A 25,297-nucleotide genomic window follows, 5' to 3' on the forward strand; every position below is an offset into this window, starting at 1 on the left:
AAATGTCTCAAATCATGTAGATGACTTAAGTTGTGATACCACTGCTCAGCATCTCTGTGTCAACCGGTGCAAACAAGTTCATCCCACTGCTCACTGGAGGAAACCAAAACATTTGGTCATATGCATCCTAACGTAATTTATCTTCCCTCTAAAATATGCTATAAATTGCTCACACTTGGAAGTATAGAATATGTTGACAAGTGTGTAGGGGGAGGGTTTATAAGGCTGTCAATTGTTGAAAAAAGGACCCTGGGATTGTTATGATTTCTAGAGATCAATTTTGAGAAGTGATCTCTCCTAGCATCTCTTATAGCCTTATTAGAGGCATAGAGATGTTCTTTATGGATATCATGGTGAACCTGCAGCTTTGTCTTCCTCCATGTGCACTCAGCTTTTCTACATGTTCTCAAGGTGATTCATCCCCTCATTTCTCCATGGAGCTTTTTGTTTGGCCATGACCTTTTTCAATTTCATACAACACACACACACAGTTAGGTCCATAATTATTTGGACATTGACACAATTTTCATCATCAGACTTTCAGCTTTAATTTGAGGGTATTGTTGTATCGTATTAATTTTCTTGTTTTGTTGTTAATGTCTTTTTTTGTTGTTCATTTTTGTTGTTTGTTGTTGTTGTTCTGTGTATGTGTTTTTTTTTTTTTAAAGTTCAATAAAGTTGCAGCATCACTCAGCTAGCAACCACATTTAGTCTGGTCTTTTTGCAAATGAAGAATGTCCAACACGGGATTTGGAGCAGCAAAAACACAGGTATATTGTATAAGTTTCCCTATACAGAGTCTTTTGAAATAGACACTTGGCCTAAGCCTGTCTACCCTCTCTCTCTAGTCACGTGTTCCAAGGCCAAAATGCCCCTTAAATACTGTTTTCCTGCCTGCGTATCGGTATCAGCTAAGGTTCTGATTAAATGGTGCTAGGGGGGCCAAGATGACCCTTACTTGCTATTCACAGTGTGCTTGTGCTAGACCTGAAGGTTCCATAACACTCGTGTGCGTCAGCTGTGGCGCGTAATATGTATGACGCAACGCCTAGACTTCAACCATTAATGAATTTATGACTATCAGGAGGGCCTTCTTACTAAATAAGGTATTAGATGGTGGGATTAGGCCTCTCTCCTAGTCTGCACTCCCAAAGTTGACCCCTTAGCATGACCCTTCTGCTAGGCCTGGTTGGCAGAACAGCTATTGTAGGCCTATATTTACCAGTGCGTGTTGACAACCCTCTAGAAACTACAGGGCACACATATATGTTATATGCTAATCTCTCCAAAATCCATCAAAATTTACATCCAAATCAGGTGAACGGTTTAGGAATTATAACAAATGTTATATGTGGTACCCCCTTTTTTAAATCCCCCCCCCAATTTTTCACTGTTTACTCCATTAACTAGACATTGAAAGAGAAAACAACACTACCTCTGCACTTGTTTTATTCCAGATCAGAGGAACATAGTGGTCGATGATCAGCCCAGACAGGAATGAAGGTCACATGTGGGAAAAGACAAAAGACACAACCCATGCATTATCAATTTTGTTTGACTCACTGACATGAAAAGAAGACACTACCATTGCTTAAAAATATGTTAACTGTATAAACTTGTGATCATGATCATGATGCTGAGCCCAGTTTCTTAAGTGAGTGAGAGCATACATGCGCTCGTTGCACGCAAGCTTTCCTCAGTATTGTGACAGTACTACTACTTTTTAAACAGGTAATAAGAATTATTTGACCTTTCAATTCTCTTCACTTACATTAACAGACAGTGGCCGGGTTTCCCGAACGTGTTAAGAAGCACTTAACTCCAAAGTACTTCTTAACTCCCATGCAAAGGGTTGCTTAAGAAGGGTTCCTTAAGAAGGTTCTTTATCGGGAAACCTGGTTAGTGAGTGTGTGGTCTCTGAAATAATAAAGAAATATCATATATAGCCTAACTAACAGAAATACTTACAGAAATAACTAAATATCCTAACTCAAATACTAATTGAATTGCTGAAACTGAGCCAGGAACAGTCTGTCTAAGCCTGTTGCCGCCCTCCTGTGGCCGAAAACGGTAAATGCAGTCTATCACCGATAACACACATTTGTAGCCAACAAGAACGTGGACTAAATCATAGCCTACTTGGACAACAGAACATAATGAACATAAAAATAAAACAAAGTAGGCTACAGTTACTCTGAGCTACCAATAGCCTACAGTATAACCAGGGATTACATGATAATAATATGAAGAAGCTATCAAAATCCCTACCGAAGCCATAACTAGCAAAATAGGGCTAACGCTAATATAGCTAACAATGTGACCTCAAACTTCATATTCCCACCTTAGAAATAGCTAAGGTACGGCCATATGAAAACGGATGCAGAACATTTGATTCATGCTTTTATTTCAAGCCGACTTGATTACTGTAATGCACTCTTCACTGGCCTCCCCCCAAAACCACCGAGAGACTTCAGCTCATTCAAAACTCTGCAGGCCCACTGTTAACAAAAACCAAGAGGAGAGAGCACATTTGTCCAGTCTTAAATGCTTTACATTGGCTTCCAGTAACATTTAGAGTTGATTGTAAGGTCCTCCTCCTTATATACAAAGCCCTTAATGGGCTTTAATGGACCAAGCATTGCTAACTCCCTTGTCAATTACGCGCCTTCAAGAACATTGCGATAATCCACTGCTGGTTTACTAGAGGTTCCCAGCAACAACAGTCGGCCGATCAGGAGTGCAGCCGTTGTCAATTATGGCCCAAAGCTATAGAACACAATACAGATATCAGGGAAGCCAGCTCGCTAAATAGTTTTAAAAGAAAGCTAGAAACGTATCTCTTCACTTAAGCTTTTAACTAGCTCCTTTTGCACTTGCAGGCTACTGTACTTTTCTTTATTTTATCTCCAGCACAATATTTTATTAAATTGTAATTTTACACTGTATTTTACTTGATTTCTTATCTTCATCTCTTATTGTGTTTTGTCTTCCATCTTATTTACCTGCTTGTTGTTTATTTGACGTCTTTTTATTTGAAGCACTTTGAGCTAGTTGTATGAAAAGTGCTATATAGGCTACATAGTGTAGTATTGTTATTATTATTATTATTATTATTGTTATTATTATTAATCAATCAATCAATAAAACCCTGTTTGTCAATCTGCAGCTGGATTGTATATAAAATTACCCCCATGGCAAATGTGTGATACAATGACCTCAATACAGGCTAGATGTCATACTCTACTGGTAAATCCAGTGAGAGTCAGCTACAAACCACGGCTGGTCATTGGCTGGTCTTGCTGGATTTACCAGGTCTGTCTGGTCAGTCTCACCCTGTCTGTCAGTCTTAAAGGCGTGTAACCGTAGGACCTCGTCTCATTGTTGCTTGCGACTTTAATTTGATTTTTATTACACATTTTATTGCACAACGTCTCTTAGTCCATGCAGCTCACTAAGCACAGCCGTGGGATGGGCGCTGATTAGCGTGCATCAGGATACAATGGAGATATGACCCAAACACAGGAGAAGAATGTTCAGAAACTTTACTCTCAAATGAAATCAGTAAAAGCACAAAACATAACGTCTTGTGTTTGTTCAGTGGATAGTGTTGGGGGGAACTGGGAGTCCGGTCATCAAGTCTGGTCACTGAGTCTTGTCATCGAGTCTGGTCATTGAGTCGGGTCATCAAGTCGGGGCTGTGATTGAAGGGACTTGGTCAGACGGGCTTGTTTCAGGTTCTGGACTTTTTCCAACAATTCGCAACGGAGCATCTCATGCAGAGAAGGCTCCGGACCTCGTGTCCAGTGGGCCTTGGGCGATTGTGGAACGTCCGGCTTAGATCGTCCCTTTAGTGTCACACCACTGGACACCATGGGGGTGGATAAGTGGCTAGCGGGGCTGTCTCCTCTACCGGTCTTGGTCATCGCGAAAGGTAGTCTGACAGATGGACCTGTTACAGACGGGGCTGTGTCAGATGGACCTGTTACAGACGGGGCTGTGTCAGATGGACCTGTTACAGACGGGGCGGTCAGACGGGCTTGTGTCAGGTTCGGGACTTTTTCCAACAATTCGCGACGGAGCATCTCATGCAGAGAGAGCTCCGGACCTCGTGTCCAGTGGGCCTTGGGCGATTGTGGAACGTCCGGCTTAGATCGTCCCTTTAGTGTCACACCACTGGACACCATGGGGGTGGATAAGTGGCTAGCGGGGCTGTCTCCTCTACCGGTCTTGGTCATCGCGAATGGTAGTCTGACAGATGGACCTGTTACAGACGGGGCTGTGTCAGATGGACCTGTTACAGACGGGGCTGTGTCAGATGGACCTGTTACAGACGGGGCTGTGTCAGATGGACCTGTTACAGACAGGCCTGTGTCAGAGGCCCTCTTCATCAGAGAGTCCGAGGTGGAAGTGGTCGCCCCTTGAGAGACTTTTTCCCACTTATTACCAATGAGCCTCCAACGCTGAGAGAGCTCCAGATCTTGTCTCCAGTGGGGCGCGGGTGATCGTGAAACGTCCTGGTCAGATTGTCCCTTTACCAGCACACCAGTAGACGGCATGGGGGTGGATAAGTGGCTAGTGCGGATGTCTCCTCTACTGGTCCTGGTCATGAAGAGTGGTGGACTGGCAGATGGAGCTGTGACAGAAGGGACTGTGTCAGGTGACCTCTTCATCAGAGAGTCCGAACTGGAAGTGGCTGCTCTTTGATGGTCTCTGATGCAGAGAGACCTCTGGACCTCGCCTCCAGTGGGACTCGGGCGATCGTGGAACGTCAGAGAGTCCGAGGTGGAAGTGGTCGCCCCTTGAGAGACTTTTTCCCACTTATTACCAATGAGCCTCCAACGCTGAGAGAGCTCCAGATCTTGTCTCCAGTGGGACTCGGGCGATCGTGGAACGTCCGGGTCAGATTGTCCCTTTACCAGCACACCAGTAGATGCCATGGGGGTGGATAAGTGGCTAGCGGGGCTGTCTCCTCTACTGGTCCTGGTCATGGAGAGTGGTGGACTGGCAGATGGAGCTGTGGCAGACAGGGCTGTGACAGCTGCCCTGTTCACCACAGAGTCTGCGCTGTTGCAATAGAGCCTCTGACAGCGATCCAGCACCAGACGCTCCCTGTCGGCCTCGGCTGAGAGCGGAACGTTCAGCTCAGATGTGCCCTTTGAACTTTTGCCCTTGTGTGTCTGGAAGGGCTCGGCGACGCCGCCAGATGGCATGGGGGCGGAGCCTCTACTCATCTCAGACACCGGGTCTTCTCCACAGGCCCCCGGATCATAGGAGTATGAACCTGGATCGTCTTGTCCTCGACAGTCCCAATGGAGCTCATGCATCTGCATTAGTACTTCCAGACGGGCAAGGCAGCTGTTGACCCGGACTGTCACACTCTCCAGCTCGGCCCTTTTGAGATAGAATAAAATAAATGAATAAAAAAATGACTTTTGATGATTTTAGTACACTTGTATAATCAAAATGCATCATACCACACACTTTACACATAAACACACACATCTCACACATGCAAGCACAAACAAACACACACACACACACACACACACACACACACACACACACACAGTTGGATACACTGCAAAAAACATTTTGAACTTACCAATCACTGTCTTCACGGTTTTCATCCTAATTTATAAAGGAAATACCAGATGGATGTTGAGGTCATTAAGGCTTCACAAAGAGCAGCTTCTGTAATTGTTTGAATTGTAAATTATTAAAGTACAATGAAACTTTGATTACCAACCTGAATATTTCCTTGGCGATTTCTCCATTGGTCTAATAGCCAAGACAGGATCAGGATCATATAGAGAGCGACCACAACTCCCCAGAGTATCACATCAAGGTCCAGGAACGGGTTTTGCTGAAATGGCGTCGCCTCAGGACCTTGGGATGTATGTCCACATGGCACCCTCTCTCGGGTTCTAGAAAAAATATTTCTTGCACTATCGAACATATTGGCAAAGACACATCTTTATCAACATGTTAATCTCATCGCAAACACCACACTGACGCTTGTCCACTTGTTACAGCAGTATATGTACCTTGCCGCTGTGACCTCAACATGTTACGCCGTAGTGCCCGTGATGTCACAGACCGGATAGAACACTGTGATTGGACGGCTAGTCCAGATATGTACCTTGCCGCTGTGACGTGTACATGTTACGCCATGCGAACACCCGTGATGTCACAGACCGGATAGAACACTGTGACTTGACGGCTAGTCCAGGCGGCCAACTAATTGAAATAAATGTAGTGCTAGATTTAAATAGATTTAAGCTATTTTATTTTAGCGTTGTTAAGACCCAACGATACCTGCTAGCCAAATGTGCCAGAGACCCCAGAAGCAGAGACAAGACCGGATCCAAGTTCAACGATTTGATAAATCATAAACCCTACCTAACATAAACGAAAACTAGCCTATTTAGTTGTGTATGGGTGCCTGGTAGGAATATGAATGGAGTGTGTGTGTGTGTGTCAGTGTCCGGTGCGAGTGTAGGCTAAATGTACCGGGGAGTGTTGTGTAGGCTATGTGCTGCAGAAGAAAAGCCCTAGTGGCAGGGGTGAGGCGACAGGGAGGATCCGAGAGGGGGGTTCCTGGGTCGAATGCGTGGGGGGAGACCCGTCCGGGAGGGTCCTGGGTAGGGGAGACCTGTCCGGGAGGGTCCTGGGTAGGGGAGACCCGTCCGGGAGGGTCCTGGGTGGGGGAGACCCGTCCGGGAGGGTCCTGGGTAGGGGAGCACGGGGAGATGCGGTCCCGAGGAGGAACGAGAGAGTGGAGGGAAGGAGCGGGGAGATGGGGCTTAGGAAGTTCGGGGGAGGACGTAGGTGGAGCTGGGGAGACACTGGACGTCTTGAGCCGGAGGGAGCCAAACAGTTGTCAACGTTCAAGCGCCCGACGTTTGTCTTCAGCAGCCTGAAGTAGTACCGAGCCCAGGCGGTGATTGGCTTCAGCTGGTCAGATGGTAATGGGAAACACCTGCTGCTGAAGGAGACGCGGGACCAACCTCAATGATGACGCGCTGAGTGGGACTGGGAACGTGACTGGGATCGGCTTGGGCGTGGGGGCACAACAAGCCTATTACAATGAATACACTCAATCACGAAGATCGTTTCACAAACATTAAGGCAACGTAAAGAGAATATAGCCTATAAATATGTGACACATCAGCCACTTTCAGCTGGAGGGGTATCCCTCAATATTTAAACCGTCACTCAACAGTAGCGGTCAACCCCCCCCTCTATTTAATCATAAAGATATTTGGCGCCTCTTTGTGGCAGAATATGATATGATCAGATCTGCACAAATGGCACAAAGACAATTTGCTTGGGGCGAAAGAACCCCAGTGCTATGAGGAAATCTATAAGTGGATTTAATATCCACCCACAACTACTGTATCAGCTGTCATTCCTGCAAGGTCCAAGACCACCCCCCCCCCCCTTTGCTTATCCAGACCTGGAAATTACTAAAATCAAATTCCATACTTTTCCATATACCGGATGAATCATGATTTTCATATTTTTCATAATATTTTTGGTCATCAATTTGATCCCATACCCTCTGCAGGCCAATCCCTTGTTTATCAAAACAATAATTTAGCCATAGGGAGGTGGGGTATGGCTGCAAGTTGTGAAATAAATAATGTTGTACGTGTTTGTGTTTACATCACAGAAGTCCACAAGATACAGACATCAGATAGCTTATGAAATACAATAATTTATTAAAGCATTTTTAAATCCAGTTATAAAACATCATTTTGTGATTGTTTTACTCCAAACAAGCAGAAATGTCATAAGTACAGTCATTATAAATTGGAAGCTAAGAGCTCTGGTGTAGCTGCCGGCAGCTGACCAGAACAGTCAACGAGAGAGGAGAGCAATGAAACGCAGGGAGGACAGCGATGCTGAGAGCGAGGTACAGACATGGGCTAACATCCAAATCACACCGTAGCTTGACAGGCAGACACCTGTTGCCCTTACCAACATGGGTCTCGGGGTCATTTAAAAGAAAAATGCTTGCAACCAAATAATAGTGAATCTAGGTTTTAGGATAGGAGCTTTTTTCTTCTTTCTTTGAAATGCTTGCATCATGAATTGCAGACCACCTAAGCAGGGGGCCAAACCAGGGGTCCACCTGTGACTCGTCCTAAACGTTTCTCTGACATGGCAGATACATCTGTTATACTATGCTACTCTATACTATACTCTCTGTATTGGCTTGTGACGACGTGTCCTCCTCACTGCTCCTCTCTCTTCCAAACCATTAAAATGACACATAATAAATACCCCACCCACCCATGTCCCCCTCCCAAATAAAACATCCTTCAGTAGCAGAAGTACCAAGCAGAACATGCTCGTTTCTGGAGAAAAAAAAACAACGCTTTCTTTGAACAACAGTTTCAGTCAGAATACATTTCATTACCAGGATGCAAAAATGTTCTAATCCATAAGAAAATCAAAACAGCTGAATACTGAGGACTAGTTCTATAAGCGTGTATTACACAAAAAGCACACAATCACTTTGTAGAGCCACTGCTTTTAGTGAACAACACTGCCTTAGAATGAAGGCACTCTCATGGAGTGCGAATGTAATTTGCTTATTCTACTGACTTGTAAAAGGCATTTTATTTCACCAGGGATAGAACCCTGCTTCTGAGGCACATTTCAATGGCAGAGTGCAGCAAAACCAACCAACTTCTTTAATCCTCCATTCGTGAAAGGCAAAGTCTGCACTGAAACTATTACTTATAGTCCATAATAACAGATGGAAGCAGTGAAACTACTTAAGGCATTAGAGTTGAAGACAGGAACCTCCCTAGGTGTAATGCTGACCGTCATATTGCCCACTGAACCTGAGGGACTCTTCCAACAGGAGAAATATACAACCTGCATTTCCATTCAGTGGCTAAATCAAGACATATCAGAAATAATAATAGTGAGACCCGCCCCCAAACACCACTCTTACCACAGATGTGTTAAAAACAACATGTGTTATATCGTCCTGAACTATACACACAGACTTGTTAAAATAACACATCTGTTAAGAGTGTACAGTATCAGAACCTCATTATGGTCAATAACTCAGTTACTATGCCAACGTGGGAAAAAACAAACGCAACATTCTCATGGCGGGGGGAGTTACCGAGGCGACGTGAGAAACGGAGTGTGGTCTGCGTCTCGATCCAATGAGATCAGAGAATGTAGAATTTGACACGACATGTGATACTCATACTGATATTGTACTGATCAGGCTGCAACCAGATGGTGTAGGTGTGAATACAGCACAGCCTCTAGGGGAATAAGCACTATTAACTGGGCGATAAAGCCTTTAGTGAAGCAGATGCTACAATGTTGGCATATGCACTGAGGGAGACCACCACGATTCTCACTAGCCAGTCAATGTCTACGAGAAGGACAGATTTGCTTCTGGTCAGCAAAACTCCCTGCCATTCAGATTTCTGGGTAGTGGAGTTTAATCCCTGTAGCCTTCGCGGCCTCCTTCCTGCGAACTTTTCCACCCAAGGTGGTTGCGAGCCCGGTCGGGCTGTTGTCCCGTCCATCACCTGATCCAGCTGGTTCCGTAACTGGAAACCGATCTCACGCTGCAGCGCTTCTTCACGATCATGTTGATGTAGGCCTTCATGATCTTGGTGATCTCCCCGACCTGATGATGATACAACATAAACACAGTCACCCGCCAGGAACAAGTACATGTGGAATACACACAGGAACATTATTATACGCTATTCAGTACATGTGGAATACACACAGGAACATTATTATACGCTATTCAACAGCCAATAAAACCATGGCTCTGAGATGCTACGATGCGACGACGATGTGTTTATAGTGCAGTTCCAAGCGATGGCGTTTGAAAGTACCTGTGGCGTTTCGAAGAACATCTCCCTCTCGTCCACGGTGATCTTGTAGGTGTTGGGCTGCGGGGCCCCGAAGAAGACGATGTGTTCGTAGGGGAATGTCTCCAGGGGCCGGGGCTCTCCTCTCTTGTACACAGACACGTTCTCAGCACTCACGCTTAGCCACAGGTCGTGAGGGAAACCTCCTTCCTTACACTGCAGACACACACACACACACACCTGGTCAGAGACATTGGCTAACATCAAACAAACACTGTCTGGTAACCTTCAAGTGACATCATCTTTGTTACCCACCGTGATAAGGGTAAAAACATCGTACACACATTAACACTTTGTACACATTCTGTATATACACACATCACACACAACATTTTGTATTTTGTACTGTCATTTGCACAGTCCTGTCTTTGCACTGTCCCGTCTAGTCCTTCCACCCCGTCAAATGATGTCTCCATGAGTATTATGCACCGATTGACCAGAACAAATTCCTAGTATGTGTAAAAACTACCTGGCAATAAAACCCAGTGTGATGGTATGACTTGGGTCAAATAAAAACCGTGTCAGAAAGGCATCTTAGGGGGCGGTCACACCTGGAAAAGACACTTTAAACGCGGACGCTTCAAAGACGCTTGAAATGCCTGGGCCAAATATGACGATGACGAAATGGCGCTTCTCGCGTCTGACGCTCAAAAGGTTGAAAATAGTTTAGTAGTCAAATCGTTTCTTTATTTGTCTACAACTCAAAACTGACGCGCCTGCAAGAAAAGACGCCCGTCGAAAAAGACGACGGAACGCCAGTCAGACGCGCCGTATCATAGGAAATCAATGGTTTTACTAGCATCTCGTTTCTAGCGTCTTTCCCAGGTGTGATCGCCCCCTTAAGGCTGTATTGTGTTTGCAGTCCTGCGCGTCAGATCAGTCACCTCCACGTCGAAGAGCGTGGATCCGTAGCCGTGCCACTCCTTGATGACGGTCATGTACTTGAGCATGGCCTGGTGCTGGTCCAGCCCCCTCAGCCTGGCCCACTTCTCCAGGACGCTGGCGCGCGTGGCCGACGTCTCCTCCTTCACCCACATCTCCAGCATCTGCTCCTCCTCCATCCTCTGCTTCTTCACCGAGCCCGTCTTCAGGCCCCGCCTCAACGTGCCGTCCAGGAAGCTGGTGCGCCGGCGCTCCAGGGTGTGGCCTGGCGTGCCGCCGGTGGAGGCCCCGCCCCCGCCCCCTGCCTTGGTGAATTGCAGGATGCGGCTGCGCAGGCGGCCCACGGGGTAGACGGCCTCCAGGGTCCAGCCCACCCGAGCCTTGTCCCCGTGGAGGAACTGCAGCCGCAGGGCGGCCAGGTGCTGCAGGGTCTCCTCGGGGGCCGGGAAGTGGCCGCTGGTCAGGCTCTCATGGGCCTGCAGACACAGAGGGGGAGGGCAGCCAATCAACCAATCAACCAATCAACCAATCAACCAATCAGACAATCAACCAATCAGACAATCAACCAATCTCTTAATTGTCCCATGAGGGAAACCTGAGGAGGTCGGTCAGGATCAATAACAAAGACTGATGCAAGAAGAGAGAGTGAATCGTATATATTTATTACACGGCTCTCTGAAATACTCGTCTCTGATTGGACAATCGCACGTTCTACCAGTGAATTATTTCTCGATAATTCACCGGCAACAAGCGATATTCGCCGCTGCTAAGGGCAACACATTATACATGTACGTCTATGGGCGACAGTTGAAAGTTGTCTGAAAGTTTGAATTCTAAACAATAACGGTTTGACTGCTGTAGCCTGCTATGTTCAATCTCTGAAAACGTCCGTTGCCCAAGCACACAGAAACCATTTTCCTGGCGAAATAAAAAGTGTAACTTTTTGACGTTACGTTGGTAACTAGCCGTATAATAAGCGGGATAACGTAGCGAGGTGAAGCCGAGGGGGATTGTAACGCACAGTTGTCGGGCTCTTCTTTTTCGATAATAACCGGCTGGTCATACGTTATCCCGCTTATTACACGGCTACTTAAAGACATTAACGCTAATAAGACTACGCTTTCTGTGACTCTGCTTACTAGTGACTGTCTAGCTCAGAGGATCCCAGCAGCTCACCTGTTCAAACATGAAGGCAAACTCCACCCCTTCCTTGGGCATGCTCTCCACATCCAGGAAACAGTAGAGTTTAAAATAGAGTCGCCACTGGCCCTCCGCCTCCTGCTCCTCACTGCCGGCCAGCCTGCTGGACGAGAGCGGGACACCTTAGGATTCATCCAGTTTCATCAATCAACCAACCAATCAACCAACCATGTGTAATGGATCTAGAATACATGAAATTTGAATTAAATTGGTTGAACCAATCAATTAACCAATCAATCAATCAATCAAAGCTTTATTTGTATAGTGCATTTCATACACAGAGGCAACACAATGTGCTTTAGAGAACAAGGGAGCTGGGCGTAGGTCACACCCCTACAAATTCCAGAGGGAAGCAAAAAACCATCATAGCTTTAGCATCAGTGCAATAACACGCTACTGATACCAAACGCTATGCGAGCGGACACAGGAGGCTAGTAAGCATCCTATAATTATAATGCATCGATACAACGGTGATTCCCGCGCAGACGTGCTGGGGGCGGAGCTCTGACCTCTCAAACTTGGCCAGCACGTCGGCCACGATGACCCGGCTCTCCACGGCGCGGTCGATGGTGTTGTTGTGTTCGAACAGGGCGAACATGTTCCTGCTGTCCTCCATGGCCAGGCCGCGGATCAGCTTCTCCACCACCTGGAGAGCGCCGCGCACGCACACCCACACACACACACACACACACACCCACACACACACACACACACACACACACACACACACACACACACACACCCACACGCACACACACACACACACACACACACACACACACGCACGCACACACACCTCTCAGCTCTGAATTACTGACTTTACTCTCATATTCATGCGATTGCATTGAATTAAATTGCAACTAATTGAACTGACTAACCCAGATAGCAAGCGGATGTGTAATGATTCTGGGCCATATATGGGCCGGAACTAAGCCACAAGGGCCAGATCTGGCCTGTACATGGCCCAGATCCGCTTGCTATCTGGGAAGTGTTGACCCCAACATTGAAATCAGCCCCAAACAAGTCCTACATTACTGGAGTTATAACCCACTATAACCCGTGGGAGGTCATTCGAACTAAGTGGCACTTTGTTGAATAGAGCCGTTCCTCCCTGTGGTCCTGACCCACTGGACGTACCTCCCCAGCGGTGGTGTGGGAGTTGATGGAGATCTTGCAGGAGCCTCCTCCATGGCAGTAGACGGTGGTGGTCATCTCCTGTCGGGTCAGCAGAGCCACGATCTCCTCCTGGGACGGAACATACTCCCGGGTCTTGGTCCTCTTCAGAGACTCGCCGATGAACAGGGCGAACTGCTCGATCTCCGCCCCGGGGAACAGCTCCCTGATCCTGGGGGAAACAGACGAGTACAAATCACTATTATAATGTGACGCAGCCAAGTGGATTTGTCTATTAATATATATGTATATATATATATATATAGGTGCATCTCAGAAAATTCTAATATTGTTCATTATTTTTCCTAATTTAATTCAAAAAGTGAAACTTTCGTATATTATAAATTCATTACACATGTAGTGAAATATTTCAAGGCTGATTGCCTCCATGCCACGCTCCACGTTGATGCAGCAATTTGTGCAAAAGGAGCCCCCACCAAGTATTGAGTGTATAAATGAACATACTGAACATACAGTACAATCATAAAGATTAAAACAAAAAAGGCTTGAAATATTTCCCTTTGTGTAATGGATCTAGAATACATGAAAGTTGAATTAAATTACATAAAAAAACAATTTTTCATTATTCAAAAACTTTCACAATATTCTGTACCTGTATATATATAACTACATCAGGATACACACTTATACAACTACTGTACAGGGAGACACATACAGTACAGTGTTGCTTGGGTTAAACTGGGTGGATGCTACTGTAATCCGGTTCTGTTCTGCTCTACTGGGGTTGGGGATCGTTAAAAGAACCCAGAAGAAGGGCGCGACTACGGAGAGAGGTTCTGCGGGTGCCGCACCTTTTGAGGTGGAACTTGAGGTAGCGCAGGATGCCTCGGCTGGGCAGGAAGGTGCAGCTCATGCAGGTGAGGAGGTGCCAGTGAGCCCGATTGGCCGGGCTGTTGGGCTGGGGGACGTGATTGGTCTGTTTGATCAGCTGACAGTAGACCTCGTCCCTGAGTGGCCGCAGGTCCTGGCAGGTCTGCAGGGTGCCCTGGATGATGGGCACGGGGTCCGACACCGCCTCCATCTCCTGCAGCGAGTTGAAGATCTTCACCGCCTCGTCCTGGAGGCTGGCGTAGCCCTTCTCCTTTTGCACTGTGAGAGAGAGAGAGAGAGAGAGAGATAGAGAGAGAGACAGAGAGAGACAGAGAGAGAGAGAGAGAGAGAGAGAGAGAGAGAGAGAGAGAGAGAGACAGAGAGAGAGAAACAGAGAGAGAGAGAGAGAGAGAGACAGAGAGAGAGAGAGAGACAAAGACAGAGAGAGAGAGACAAGAGAGAGAGAGAGAGAGAGAGACAGAGAGAGATAGAGAGAGAGAGAGAGAGAGACAAAGAGAGAGAGAGAGAGATGAGGCCTTTTTCCATCAAAAAGATAATTTGCTCAAAATAGATCTAAAGCATCTAAAAGTTACTGCGCCATGGTTGATGGGAAAATAATTGAATCGATTGAATACCAATTTAGAAAAACAAATTACTAAAATGCACATCAACACGGGGCATTCGAGCTAACTCGCTAGAATCGCTAGAATGGAAAACCGTGTGAGGGCTTCTAATACCGCTCAAATTTACATCGATTTACACGTTAATTCGCTTGAAAATCGTATGGAAAAAGGTTTATAGACAGAGAGCGCTAGTTATACTGAGAGAGATACAGTAAGATATTCACTACTAAAGGCTCGTTCAGAGATCATAAGCTCCAGCTTTGTGTATTTCACTATCAACGAACAGTGGCCCCCTGCGGAGAGGGATCAGAGAGTCGACTCACAGTGGACGCTGACGTCCCCGTAGGGCAGAGGTAGTAGTGGGGAGTGCAAAGGATGCTGGGTATATCTCAGGATGGGGTTCCTCCAGTAGGTCTGCTCCACAGCCTCCACGTTGAGACTGCTCTCCTGGAGAGAGAGGCAGCGGGATCAGGGGTCGGCTCGTAATGCCTGGGAGGACGGCTACAGGGACAGCTAGTAGCGTGGTAGCGCGAGGTCAAAGGTCAAAGTCAACACAGGAAGAAACCACCGGCTTTGGAAGGGATGCATGCCGTGGTTTGAGCCGGGATAGCACTAAGCACTGCACACGGCTAAATGAAGACATTCTGGAGAAAAGAGGAAAAAATACGATGTTCACAGAAGGAGGCTGAAGCCTGAAATAAAGGAATATCACTTCAAACACACACAGTGAGCTCCACTCAAGTGACTCACTTAACTACAGTGTGTGTGCCTGGTCACAGGCAGGGAGGGCCTAGGTAGGGGCCTGCACAGCTGGACATGGGAGATGGACATGGGTTACAACAGAGCTCAGACGGGAATGCTACTCGACAATACATAAAAGGGTCATAGGTCAACGACACATTGATGAACACAGGATCTCGAAGGCCTGGCCTAGCTAGCGTTTCCCGGCGCTGTGTTTCTGATCCGAGTGAGATTTGATAGCGGAGGCGGGGATCGGGGTACCTTGATGTCCCTGATCAGCTGCTGGGTGGGGGTCTCGATGGGCACCTTACTGTCGATGGCCCCCTGGATGGCTGAGGCCCACCTCATTGCCTCGTTGAGTAGCTTGGTGTAGAGGCGGTACGAGTGTTTCCGCCCGTGGACTATGATGTTCCAGTAGCCTGGGTGGACAAGGAGGGGACGGGGCAGGTCAAAACACAGAGAAGCTGGAGACATTTTGTTTTTAAAGCACTGACTTAGCTTGGTACAATAGGTTACTAGTGCCACCATTTTTCTTATGCCTATCCAACTCTTTCCTATCTACAAGTGGCTAGACCTGCGGTGGGGATGTTTGTAATTGTAGCCAACCCTTGGAGTGCCGACGAAGACTGAACACGATTGAAAACGGCGTCCGTACTCACCGGTCTCCTTGAAGACCTTCTCGTCCGGCTGCACCACTGAACACAGGCTGTTGAGCACCAGGGTTCCCAGCTTGGAGGTGCCGCGCTCGGAGGACTTGTAGTAGTCCAGAGAGTTGGTGGTCAGGACGAACCAGCGCTTCTTCAGCTTCAAAGAGGAGCTCTTGGCGCCGGACTTCATCTCTTTGTGCAGCCAGCCTGGGGGGGGGAGGGGGGGCAGAGAAGGAGACTGAGAAACACTGAAGCTGTGTTCGGAATCGCTCCCTATTCACTATATAGTGCACTATATAGGGCGTCAGCCATTTTGTTTGTAGTGTCCGAATTCTCCGCGGAATTTTCGTTCCCTATATAGTTCACTATTTATTACCCACAATTCAACTTGATTTCCAGGGAACAGTGCATGTACCCTACATTTTCTCCGTTCCCTAGGTAGTTCACTACATGGTGAACCCTATATAGGGAATAGGGAGTGAGGGAACGAGGGAGCGATTCCGAACACAGCTTGAGAAAACCGCATCCATCCATAACGATACAGGAGACTTGATACATTTTGTCAAAGTCCATTTGGCTCCACATGCACCTCCTACACAAAGGATCACGCTAACCTCGTACATTGCATCGAGCCTAGTTCTACCCAAGGCTAGTTCTACCAAATCACATCTTGAGTCAGTACGGTCAACTCTGCCGTATAAAAGTCAACCCTGTAATCAGGCCCCGGCGTCCCAGACTGACCACAGGACTGACCTCTGACCAGGAACTCCTGCCCGTCCACCCGGGAGTCTCCCTTGGGCTTCTGCAGCAGGCCGATCCAGTGGTGCATCTCCTCCGGCGTGTCGGCGTTGCAGTGGATCACCCGGTTGGCTGTGATGATCACAAACGAGTTGGGCCTGGGGACACATCAATCAATCAACCAATCAATCAATCAATCAATCAATCAATCAATCAATCAATCAATCAAAGCTTTATTTGTATAACGCATTTCATACCCAGAGGCAACACAATGCGCTTTACAGAGAACAAGGGAGGTGGGCATAGGTCCCACTCCTATATATTCCAGAGGGAAGCAAAAAAAACAGTATCATCACATATGTGGTAAAAGGACTGCGCTTATATAGCGCCTTCCTGCCTTGACGCTTTTACAATGGCCTCTCATTCACACACACATTCACACACCAATGGTGACAAGGTGCTAGCCTGCTCATTGGAAGCAATTTGGGGTTCAGTGCCTTGCTCAAGGACACTTTGGACAGGGGGAGTCGGGATTCGAACCGCCGACCATGCGGTCATTGGACAACCCGCTCCAACTCCTGAGCCACAGCCACCCCGATATGACATACAGGGCCCGTAAGAGCAGCAAAATAAACTGTTGTTGTTATTATGCGAAGGTCATAAGGTCATGCTATTGCAGTTTGAAATGAAATAATTGCTGGAGAAAACAGGTTCTTCCTGGAAAACGGTGCATCAGCATGCGATCCAGCAGAGCAGAGTGACTGATGGCTCGGTTCTCACCTGTCAGGGTTGTCAGAGGCACAGACCGAGTCGATCAGTCCAACATCCAGAGTTCCCTGGAAGGAAATGCAAATTGTTTTCCCGATTTACATGAAATATTTACATCCACAAGAACGCCATAATGTAGCTCTAAACTACCATCGACAAGCTGGATCTCTAGCAGATGGGTCGGAGGAGAGAGAGAGAGAGAGAGAGAGAGAAAGAGAGAGAGAGAGAGAGAGAGAGAGAGAGTCTGTTGTTACTGCAAGGTTGAGGAGCCAGAACCCAAGAATTGTATTCCCCTGTACCTGTACAATGGATGTAATAGTAAAGGAATCTGAAGAGAGAGAGAGAGACATAGACAGACAGAGAGGGAGAGAGAGAGAGAGGGGGAAGAAAGGAAGAGAGGGAGGGAGAGAGAGAGAGAAAGAGACAGAGAGTCAGTGACAGAGGTGGCCCTCACCACAGCGTTCTTGGGGTTGGCCTGCTCGTGGTGCATCTCCGTGAGCTGCTCTGGACTGGCGCTGTGGACGCGACTCAGCACATTGAACCAGCCGCTGCAGGGGCACAGAGAGGAAGAGGAGGATGTGGGGGAGAGTTACACTGAGCAACGCCACTACTCTAGTTCACCAGTAGAGGGAGACATACATCTATCATTTGATTATCAGGCAAAACACTTTAGTAAACTTTGGTAAATGGTAAATAGACTGCACTTATATAGCGTTTTTATCCAATGCACTTTACAATGGCCTCTCATTCACCCATGCATGTATATATTCACATACCAATGGCATCAGCTGCCATGTAAGTGCGAAAATTTATTTATTTTTCATTTTTTTGTGTGTTCGAATTTATTTGGGGATTTTATCCTGTTATCACAATAATTTTGTGCTTGGGATATATTTCAGTGCTTCCCCTACCATTATGGGACAACCTATATTTAATGGGTTACAGTATTTAATGTGTTACTGCCGTGAAATGGTGGAAATGAAAATTCTATCATAATCAAATCAAAAATCGAATCGGCGATAATTTGAAATCGAATTCTGACCCCAAGAATAGAAATCGAATTGAATTGTGCGATCATGAGTGATTCCCATCCCTAACCAGCAAATACCAGTATTCTCTACATGGTGGTGCATACAAAGCAGGAGCACTGTGGTCGTACCTGGCGTCTTCAGGGGACTCTGCGTAGATGTGGTAGGTCCTCTCCTCCGTCACGATGTTCAGAGCGTTCTCCTTCTCGTGGTTGTCCACAATCTCCCTGTGAGGAGGTCGACACAGAGCGGGGACGCCGTCAGAACCAGAACCGTCTGGCGCTGGGCGCTGAGAAAGACGTCGCCTCAACACGCTCTGTATCTAATGAATGGTGAATGGACTGCACTTATATAGCGCTTTTCCTCCTTAGCGGCACTCAAAGCGCTTTACAATGGCCTCTCATTCACCCATTCACACACACATTCACACACCAATGGCGGTAGCTGCCTTGCAAGGTGCTAACCTGCTCATTGGGAGCAATTTAGGGTTAGGTGTCTTGCTCAAGGACACTTCGACATGTGGACAGTCGGAGCTGGGATTCGAACCGCTGCCCCTTCGATCATTGAACGACCCGCTCTACCAACTGAGCTACAGCCGCCCCCCTAAGTAACTCTTTAGCCACAGAACACACCATGAGCAGAACCAAAAGGCAGGACTGTTACGACGTAGTGTCGCGTAGCCGGACCTCTATCTCCACACTGCGCTTACGCTGGGCCAGCGCGGGAGAAAGGTCTGGCTGGACTCATTACCATTTGGGGATAAGGGCGAAAAAAAATGGAGCGGTTGCTAGGTTGTTGTTTTACGCACTGTAGTCTGTTTTGAATCTGATTGGGCGGACAATAGATTTTGCCGCCGCTGATTGGGCAGTAATAAACGAATGACAAGGCTTATCCCCAAAACCTACATCCGCTGAGTCACGCTAGTTACGACATAGCAACAATTAGCTTCCTATCCGTCTAAACGCGGTCCCAAGTCGGGGGAAGCAGGCTCTTACTTGGCCGCGCGGATGTCGATGGTTCCCTTCAGCTTGTCCTCGCTGTCGTTCTCAAAGTAGGCGAGCTTGGACTCCCGCAGGACGAACCAGCGCATCTTCCAGTTGCGCCGGGACAGCGTGGACATGCCGCCGCCCTTCTTGTACAGCCAGCCGGACTTGAGGGAGTCCTGCTTGGCCCGGAACCACATGAAGGTCTCGTCTTTCAGTACGCACCAGCGCCGTCGCCATGGGATCATCAGCCCCCCTGAGAGAGAGAGGAGGAGAGAGAGAGAGAGAGAGAGAGAGAGGGAGAGAGAGAGGAGGAGAGAGAGAGAGAGAGAGGAGGAGAGAGAGGAGGAGAGAGAGAGGAGGAGGAGAGAGAGAGAGAGGAGGAGGAGAGAGAGAGGAGGAGAGAGAGAGAGAGAAAGAGGAGGAGAGAGAGGAGGAGAGAGAGAGGAGGAGAGAGAGAGAGAGAGGAGGAGGAGAGAGAGAGGAGGAGAGAGAGAGAGAGAAAGAGGAGGAGAGAAAGAGACAGAGGATAGAAAGATAGAGAGAGGGAGGGAGGGAAAGCGAGAGAGAAGGAAAGAAAGAAAGAGAGGAGGAGAGAAAGAGAGAGTAGGAGAGAGAGAGGGTGAGGGAGAGAGATAAAGAGAGAGAGGGAGGAGAGAAAGAGAGAGAGAGAGAGGGAAGGAGAGGTTGAGAGAAAGAAACAGACATGTAACAGATACTCTGATGAAGGCTTGTTTGGACGGCCAAATAAACTGGCGAAATCAAGGCGCTGTCCCTGTCCTGCTTTCTGTCCCTGTCCTGCTTTCTGTCCCTGTCCTGCTTTCTGTCCCTGTCCTGCTTTCTGTCCCTGTCCTGCTTTCTGGAGCTGCACATATTCAGATGTAGTTTTCCTACTTTTTGCTTTAGCACCACAGGAAGTCTCTTTTTGAGAAGGTGCGTCCAAAATCTCCTCTGATACAGACATCTAGTGATCATTTCTGTCATGAGTGCCCCTACCATTCTCAGAAAAACACCATGAACATGCCTCAGTTGGTCATGGGACTGGTCAGTGTCCAGTGAAGATCAAGTGTTTACAGCTGCAGTATAAGGAGCCCGCTGACCACTATCTATTGTTTGTATGGATGACCGCCTATAAAGAGAGACCACGCTGAAAGCCGAGTCGTCTGAGCAGAGAACGCTGAACGCAATAGCGTCTCACTGTGACTGACCCAGATATCTGTATATTGTTTTAGTAAATACGTGCTGAATCCGATCTACAATCCCCCTTCCGGCAAATTGCATTCCTCTCCGGCCATTGATTCCTCAGCACCAGACAAATCAATAGACCATCGCATGGTACAGTCAGAAGAGGGCAGTATAGGAGTGTATATTCATTACCAGGATGGAAGGCGAGGTGGGTTTTTAAACATAAATCTCTCCCCGTTTCTTGTACCAGAGAAGTAGCGCACTCTTCTCCTCAGAGCTTTTCTCCTGCTAGCCCGGCTAGCTAACAAACCACCGCAGCGTTTCGGCACGCGAAAGCCCCCCCCCACCCCCGACCTCTCAGCCCCCCCCCCCCACCCCCGACCTCTCAGCCCACCCCCACCCCCGACCTCTCAGCCCCCCCCCCACCCCCGAACTCTCAGCCCCCCCCCACCCCCGACCTCTCAGCCCCCCCCCACCCCAAACCTCTCAGCTCCCCCCCACCCCCCACCCCCGACCTCTCAGCCCCCCCCCACCCCCGACCTCTCAGCCCCCCCCCCACCCCCGACCTCTCAGCACCCCCCCACCCCCCCACCCCCGACCTCTCAGGCCGGTGGGCGCGGTACCGCGCCTCCACCTACCCTTCATGTAGAGGTAGCTGTGGAAGTACGGGGGGCCGCTCCCGTTCAGCAGGTTCGCCCTCCCGTTGGACACCTCCTCGTCGGTGTCCACGTAGCCGTCGTTGTCCTCGTCGCTGTCGATAAACTGAAACACGGACGCGACTCGTTAGAGGGGGGCGGGGCTCCGACAGGAGCGATCTGCAGTGTCAGGTCTCGATCGGCGGCGAGGGTGAGTGAGTTTGTGTGTGTGTGTGTGTGTGTAGGTGTGTGCGTCATGCTCGTCAGGGGGGCGTAGAACGATGACTCGGAGGTGTCAACTCCTTATCAACGCCCTCTGAGAGAGACGTCTCACTCCCTCCTTCAACTCCTCTTTTCGTGAAGTCTCTCTTTTCTTTTTGGCTCACAGCCAATCAGCCCTACCCTGTCCACCCCCCCGCCCCTGCACACACACACACACACACACACACACACACACACACACACACACACACACACACACACACACACACACACACACACACACACACACATCCTCCCTGGCTCTTTCTGCTGAACTGGCAATGTTTCTTCCAGGCCCTGCTGTGACTGGCAGTATCTGGGAACAGATTCAGGCGCAGAGGCCGAGGCCAAGTGAACTCACTGATGAACTATTCCATTAGAACTCCTCACATCATCACGGAAGGGAGCGTCGTGACAAGCGAGCGGCAGATACAAGCTGTAACGCATGTCACGGAGGGAGCCAAGAGGAATGTGTGTGTGTGTGTGTGCGTGCGCGTGCGTGTGTGATGAATGGAGTAGTGTTTGCCCTAAGACACCATCCAGTCCTGGGGGAAGTGTGTCTCAAGCCAAAGAAACCTGTGTGTCTAGACGGCAGAGGTTCCTGAGAGCTGTAGGTCTCGGCTGGTCATAAACCAGGATGATGTATAAGCGCATAAGACCCCGTGACCCCGGCGTAATCAGGTCACAATACAACAAGACCGTCCGACTCAAATATCCAATAACCTCCCAGAGGCCCGGCCAAGCCTCCAAAACAAACCTGACATCTGACTCTAAAACCAGTCTTCTTTCCAGATGTGGCAGCTGTGTGTGTGTGTGTGTGTGTGTGTGTGTGTGTGTGTGTGTGTGTAGAAGTGCGTGTACGTGCGCGCACATGTGTGTGTGTGTGTGTGTGTGTAGAGGTGCATGTAAGTGTGTATGTGTGTGTGTGTGTGTGTGTGTGTGTGTGTGTAGAGGTGCATGTAAGTGTGTATGTTTGTGTGTGTGTGTGTGTGTGTGTGTGTAGAGGTGCATGTAAGTGTGTGTGTGTGTGTGTGTGTGTGTGTGTGCGTGTGTAGAGGTGCATGTGTGTGTGTGTGTGTGTGTGTGCATGTGTAGAGGTGCATGTGTGTGTGTGTGTGCATGTGTGTAGAAGTGTGTGTGTGTGTGTGTAGCGGTGTGTGTGCATGTGTGTAGAGGTGTGTGTGTGTGTGTGTGTGTGTGTGTGTGTGCGTGTGTAGAGGTGCATGTGTGTGTATGTGTGTGTGTGTGTGCATGTGTAGAGGTGCATGTGTGTGTGTGTGTGCATGTGTGTAGAGGTGTGTGTGTGTGTGTAGCGGTGTGTGTGCATGTGTGTAGAGGTGTGTGTGTGTGTGTGTCCCTCACCGAGTCAGAGCTGCCCCTGAAGGAGTCCAGGCTGTTGTGGGTGAAGGAGGACTTGCGCGGCGCCTCCTCCCCGTTGGCGCTGGTGCCGTCTCCGGAGCTGCCCTGCGTCTCCTCGTACTCCTCCTGGTCGTAGTCCGACTCCGCGTCCGGCGGGGCGCCGAACCGAAGCCCCTCCCCGTCCGGCGGGCTGCGGGAGGCCCTGCCGGGTTTGTAGCGCCCGTCTGCGTCGGAGCGCCCTGGGGGCGGCGGCGAAGGGGTGTGCTCGGCCCCGTTGAGGGCGTGGGGCGAGACGGCCGGATGGCGGTCCACGCGGGATGGCGTGGAGGAGGAGGCGGCGACAAGCCCCTCGGTGAAGGGGGCGGGGGGAGGGGGGAGGCCGCCGAGGTCGTCCCCGTCCAGGGCGGCGGCAGGGGGGGGCGGTAAGTCCGGGAGCGGGACGCACTCCTCCTCGGCGTGAAACCCCTCGTCCACCTCCACCTCCTCGTCCTCCTCGTCCTCCTCCTCCGCCAGGGCGAGCGGCGCCGCCGACTCGGACGTGTCGTGGAGGTTCTCCTCGCTGGACATCGACGGCTCCAGCCCGCCGAAGTCCAGGAGCTCCAGGAACTCGGTGGCCACGCGCGATGCCTCCTTCTCCAGGCGGTAGATCTCGGCGTCGCGCCTCCGCCTGAGCTCCTCCCTGGAGGCGTCGCCGCCGCCCGTAGGCGGCAGGACGCCGTCTTCGTGCTGCCGCCGCTGCAGCCGTTCAATCTCCCGCTCCAGACGCAGGATCTCCTCCATCTGCCGTCGCTCCTCCTCCGAGGCGTGGCCGGGGGCGGGGCTGGGGGCGGGGCTTGGGGGCGCCGACGCCTCCTGTTGATTGGACGAAGAGGACACAGCGAGGGGAGATGAACGTTGAGCCCGCTGCCTTCACTGTGGAAATGCTAACGACATATCAGTGGTTTTTGTTGGAAACTGCACTCCTGACTATGAGATCATATGAGATGAAATTACCTTTGGACAAGCGGAGTTCATCACCAGTGAGTTCCTAAGCAGACAAACACAGAAATCATTGTTGGTCAGAACACTGCAGGAGTAGAGAGAAAACTAGTCTTCTCTGGGGCTATCGGAGGCTAACAGGGCTAGCATTTTTGACCGTGGCTGCGTTCCGAATTGTATCTACTTTTTACTACCAGTACGTACTACAGCTGCCCCTAAAAGTATGCACTTTGCACGCAGTATGCATACAATTGTAGTAGGACATCCTGGTGTTTTTGACATATTACATGTAGCATACTATGTTTTGGGACATACTACATTCTTTTTTGGCATACTATATAGTGTGGAAGTATGCGATTCGGAACGCAGCCCGTGTTTTGACGTACCTGTTTTCCTTCCTGGTCTTAAGCTCCGCCTCCTTCTTCCTCAACTCCTCCTCTTCCCGTCGGAGCCGCAGCGCCTCCGCCTGCTTCCTTCTCGCTTCCTCCTGCTCCGTCATCCGCCGCCTCTCCTCCTCCTCCTCCTCTCTCCTCCTCTTCTCCTCCAGCTCCTCCCTCTGCCTCCTCTCCTCCTCCAGCCTCTCCTCCTCTACCCGCCTCCTCCTCTCCTCCACCTCCTCCTTCTCTCTCCTCCTCCTCTCCTCCTCCTCCTCCTCTCTCCTCCTCTTCTCCTCGCGGAGCCGGCGGTAGCGGCGGCGAGCCAGCCCGCCCCGGTGGTGCGTCTGCAGGAGCAGGGCGGCGTAGCGGAGACGGAGGAAGGCGCGGCGGCCGGAGAAAGCGCGGTAGTTCTTCTGGATGGTGACGGCGCTGGACAGGACCCTCTTATAGTGCTTCCTGTAGGGACAGAGGACGCCACGCCGCGGTCACAGGAGGGGGACGTCACGCCGCAGTCATAGGCCGACCGCCGTCCACCGCCCCCCCCGCCACCCCCACTCCCCCCTCACGGTATCATCCACATCTATTCAACCTGGAAAAGACTGCTGACAACAACATAACACACACCATGTGCAGGCCAGGCCCTGGTACGCTGACCGTGTCGAGTGCCAGCGTGTGTTGCGAACCATCGTGTGTGTCGTCGAGAGCCAGCAGTGTGCGGTGAGCTGAGTTAGCAGCTGTGTTTAGCTCCGTGACTGGGACTCATCACCCATCCCCCCCACCCCTCCACCCCCCTACCCCCGCCCCCCCCCCGGGACCACACACAATGCCCTGCCTCTCTCTCTCTCTACCCCCCCCCCCTCTCTCTCTCTCTGTCCCACCACCTACAGTATGTGACCTTGTCTTGCGGGAGGCTAGTTGTCGTGCCACAAGTCTCTCTATAGTGTGTGCAGATGCCTGCAGATCAGCAGCGC

At 49.6% G+C, this 25,297-nt stretch overlaps 1 protein-coding gene across 1 annotated transcript in view; it reads right to left on the reverse strand.

Annotated features, from left to right (window-relative positions):
• Positions 1–9,537: 9,537 nt before the first annotated feature.
• myo10l3 (myosin X, like 3) overlaps positions 9,538–25,297 on the reverse strand; it is a gene marked incomplete at its 5' end in the record, with an annotated part of 90,741 nt that continues 74,981 nt past the window's right edge. Inside the window, 18 exon segments of the mRNA XM_084442781.1 lie at positions 9,538–9,664; positions 9,882–10,073; positions 10,802–11,275; positions 11,976–12,099; positions 12,509–12,645; positions 13,137–13,344; positions 13,985–14,282; positions 14,950–15,073; positions 15,629–15,786; positions 16,027–16,221; positions 16,768–16,910; positions 17,533–17,588; positions 17,975–18,068; positions 18,680–18,775; positions 19,544–19,787; positions 21,355–21,478; positions 22,975–23,791; positions 24,336–24,782. Coding sequence (XP_084298907.1) covers positions 9,560–9,664; positions 9,882–10,073; positions 10,802–11,275; positions 11,976–12,099; positions 12,509–12,645; positions 13,137–13,344; positions 13,985–14,282; positions 14,950–15,073; positions 15,629–15,786; positions 16,027–16,221; positions 16,768–16,910; positions 17,533–17,588; positions 17,975–18,068; positions 18,680–18,775; positions 19,544–19,787; positions 21,355–21,478; positions 22,975–23,791; positions 24,336–24,782 — 4,036 coding nt within the window. The 3' untranslated portion in view covers positions 9,538–9,559.

Source organism: Borostomias antarcticus, assembly GCF_949987555.1.
Source record: "Borostomias antarcticus genome assembly, chromosome: 9".
NCBI lineage: Eukaryota > Metazoa > Chordata > Actinopteri > Stomiiformes > Stomiidae > Borostomias > Borostomias antarcticus.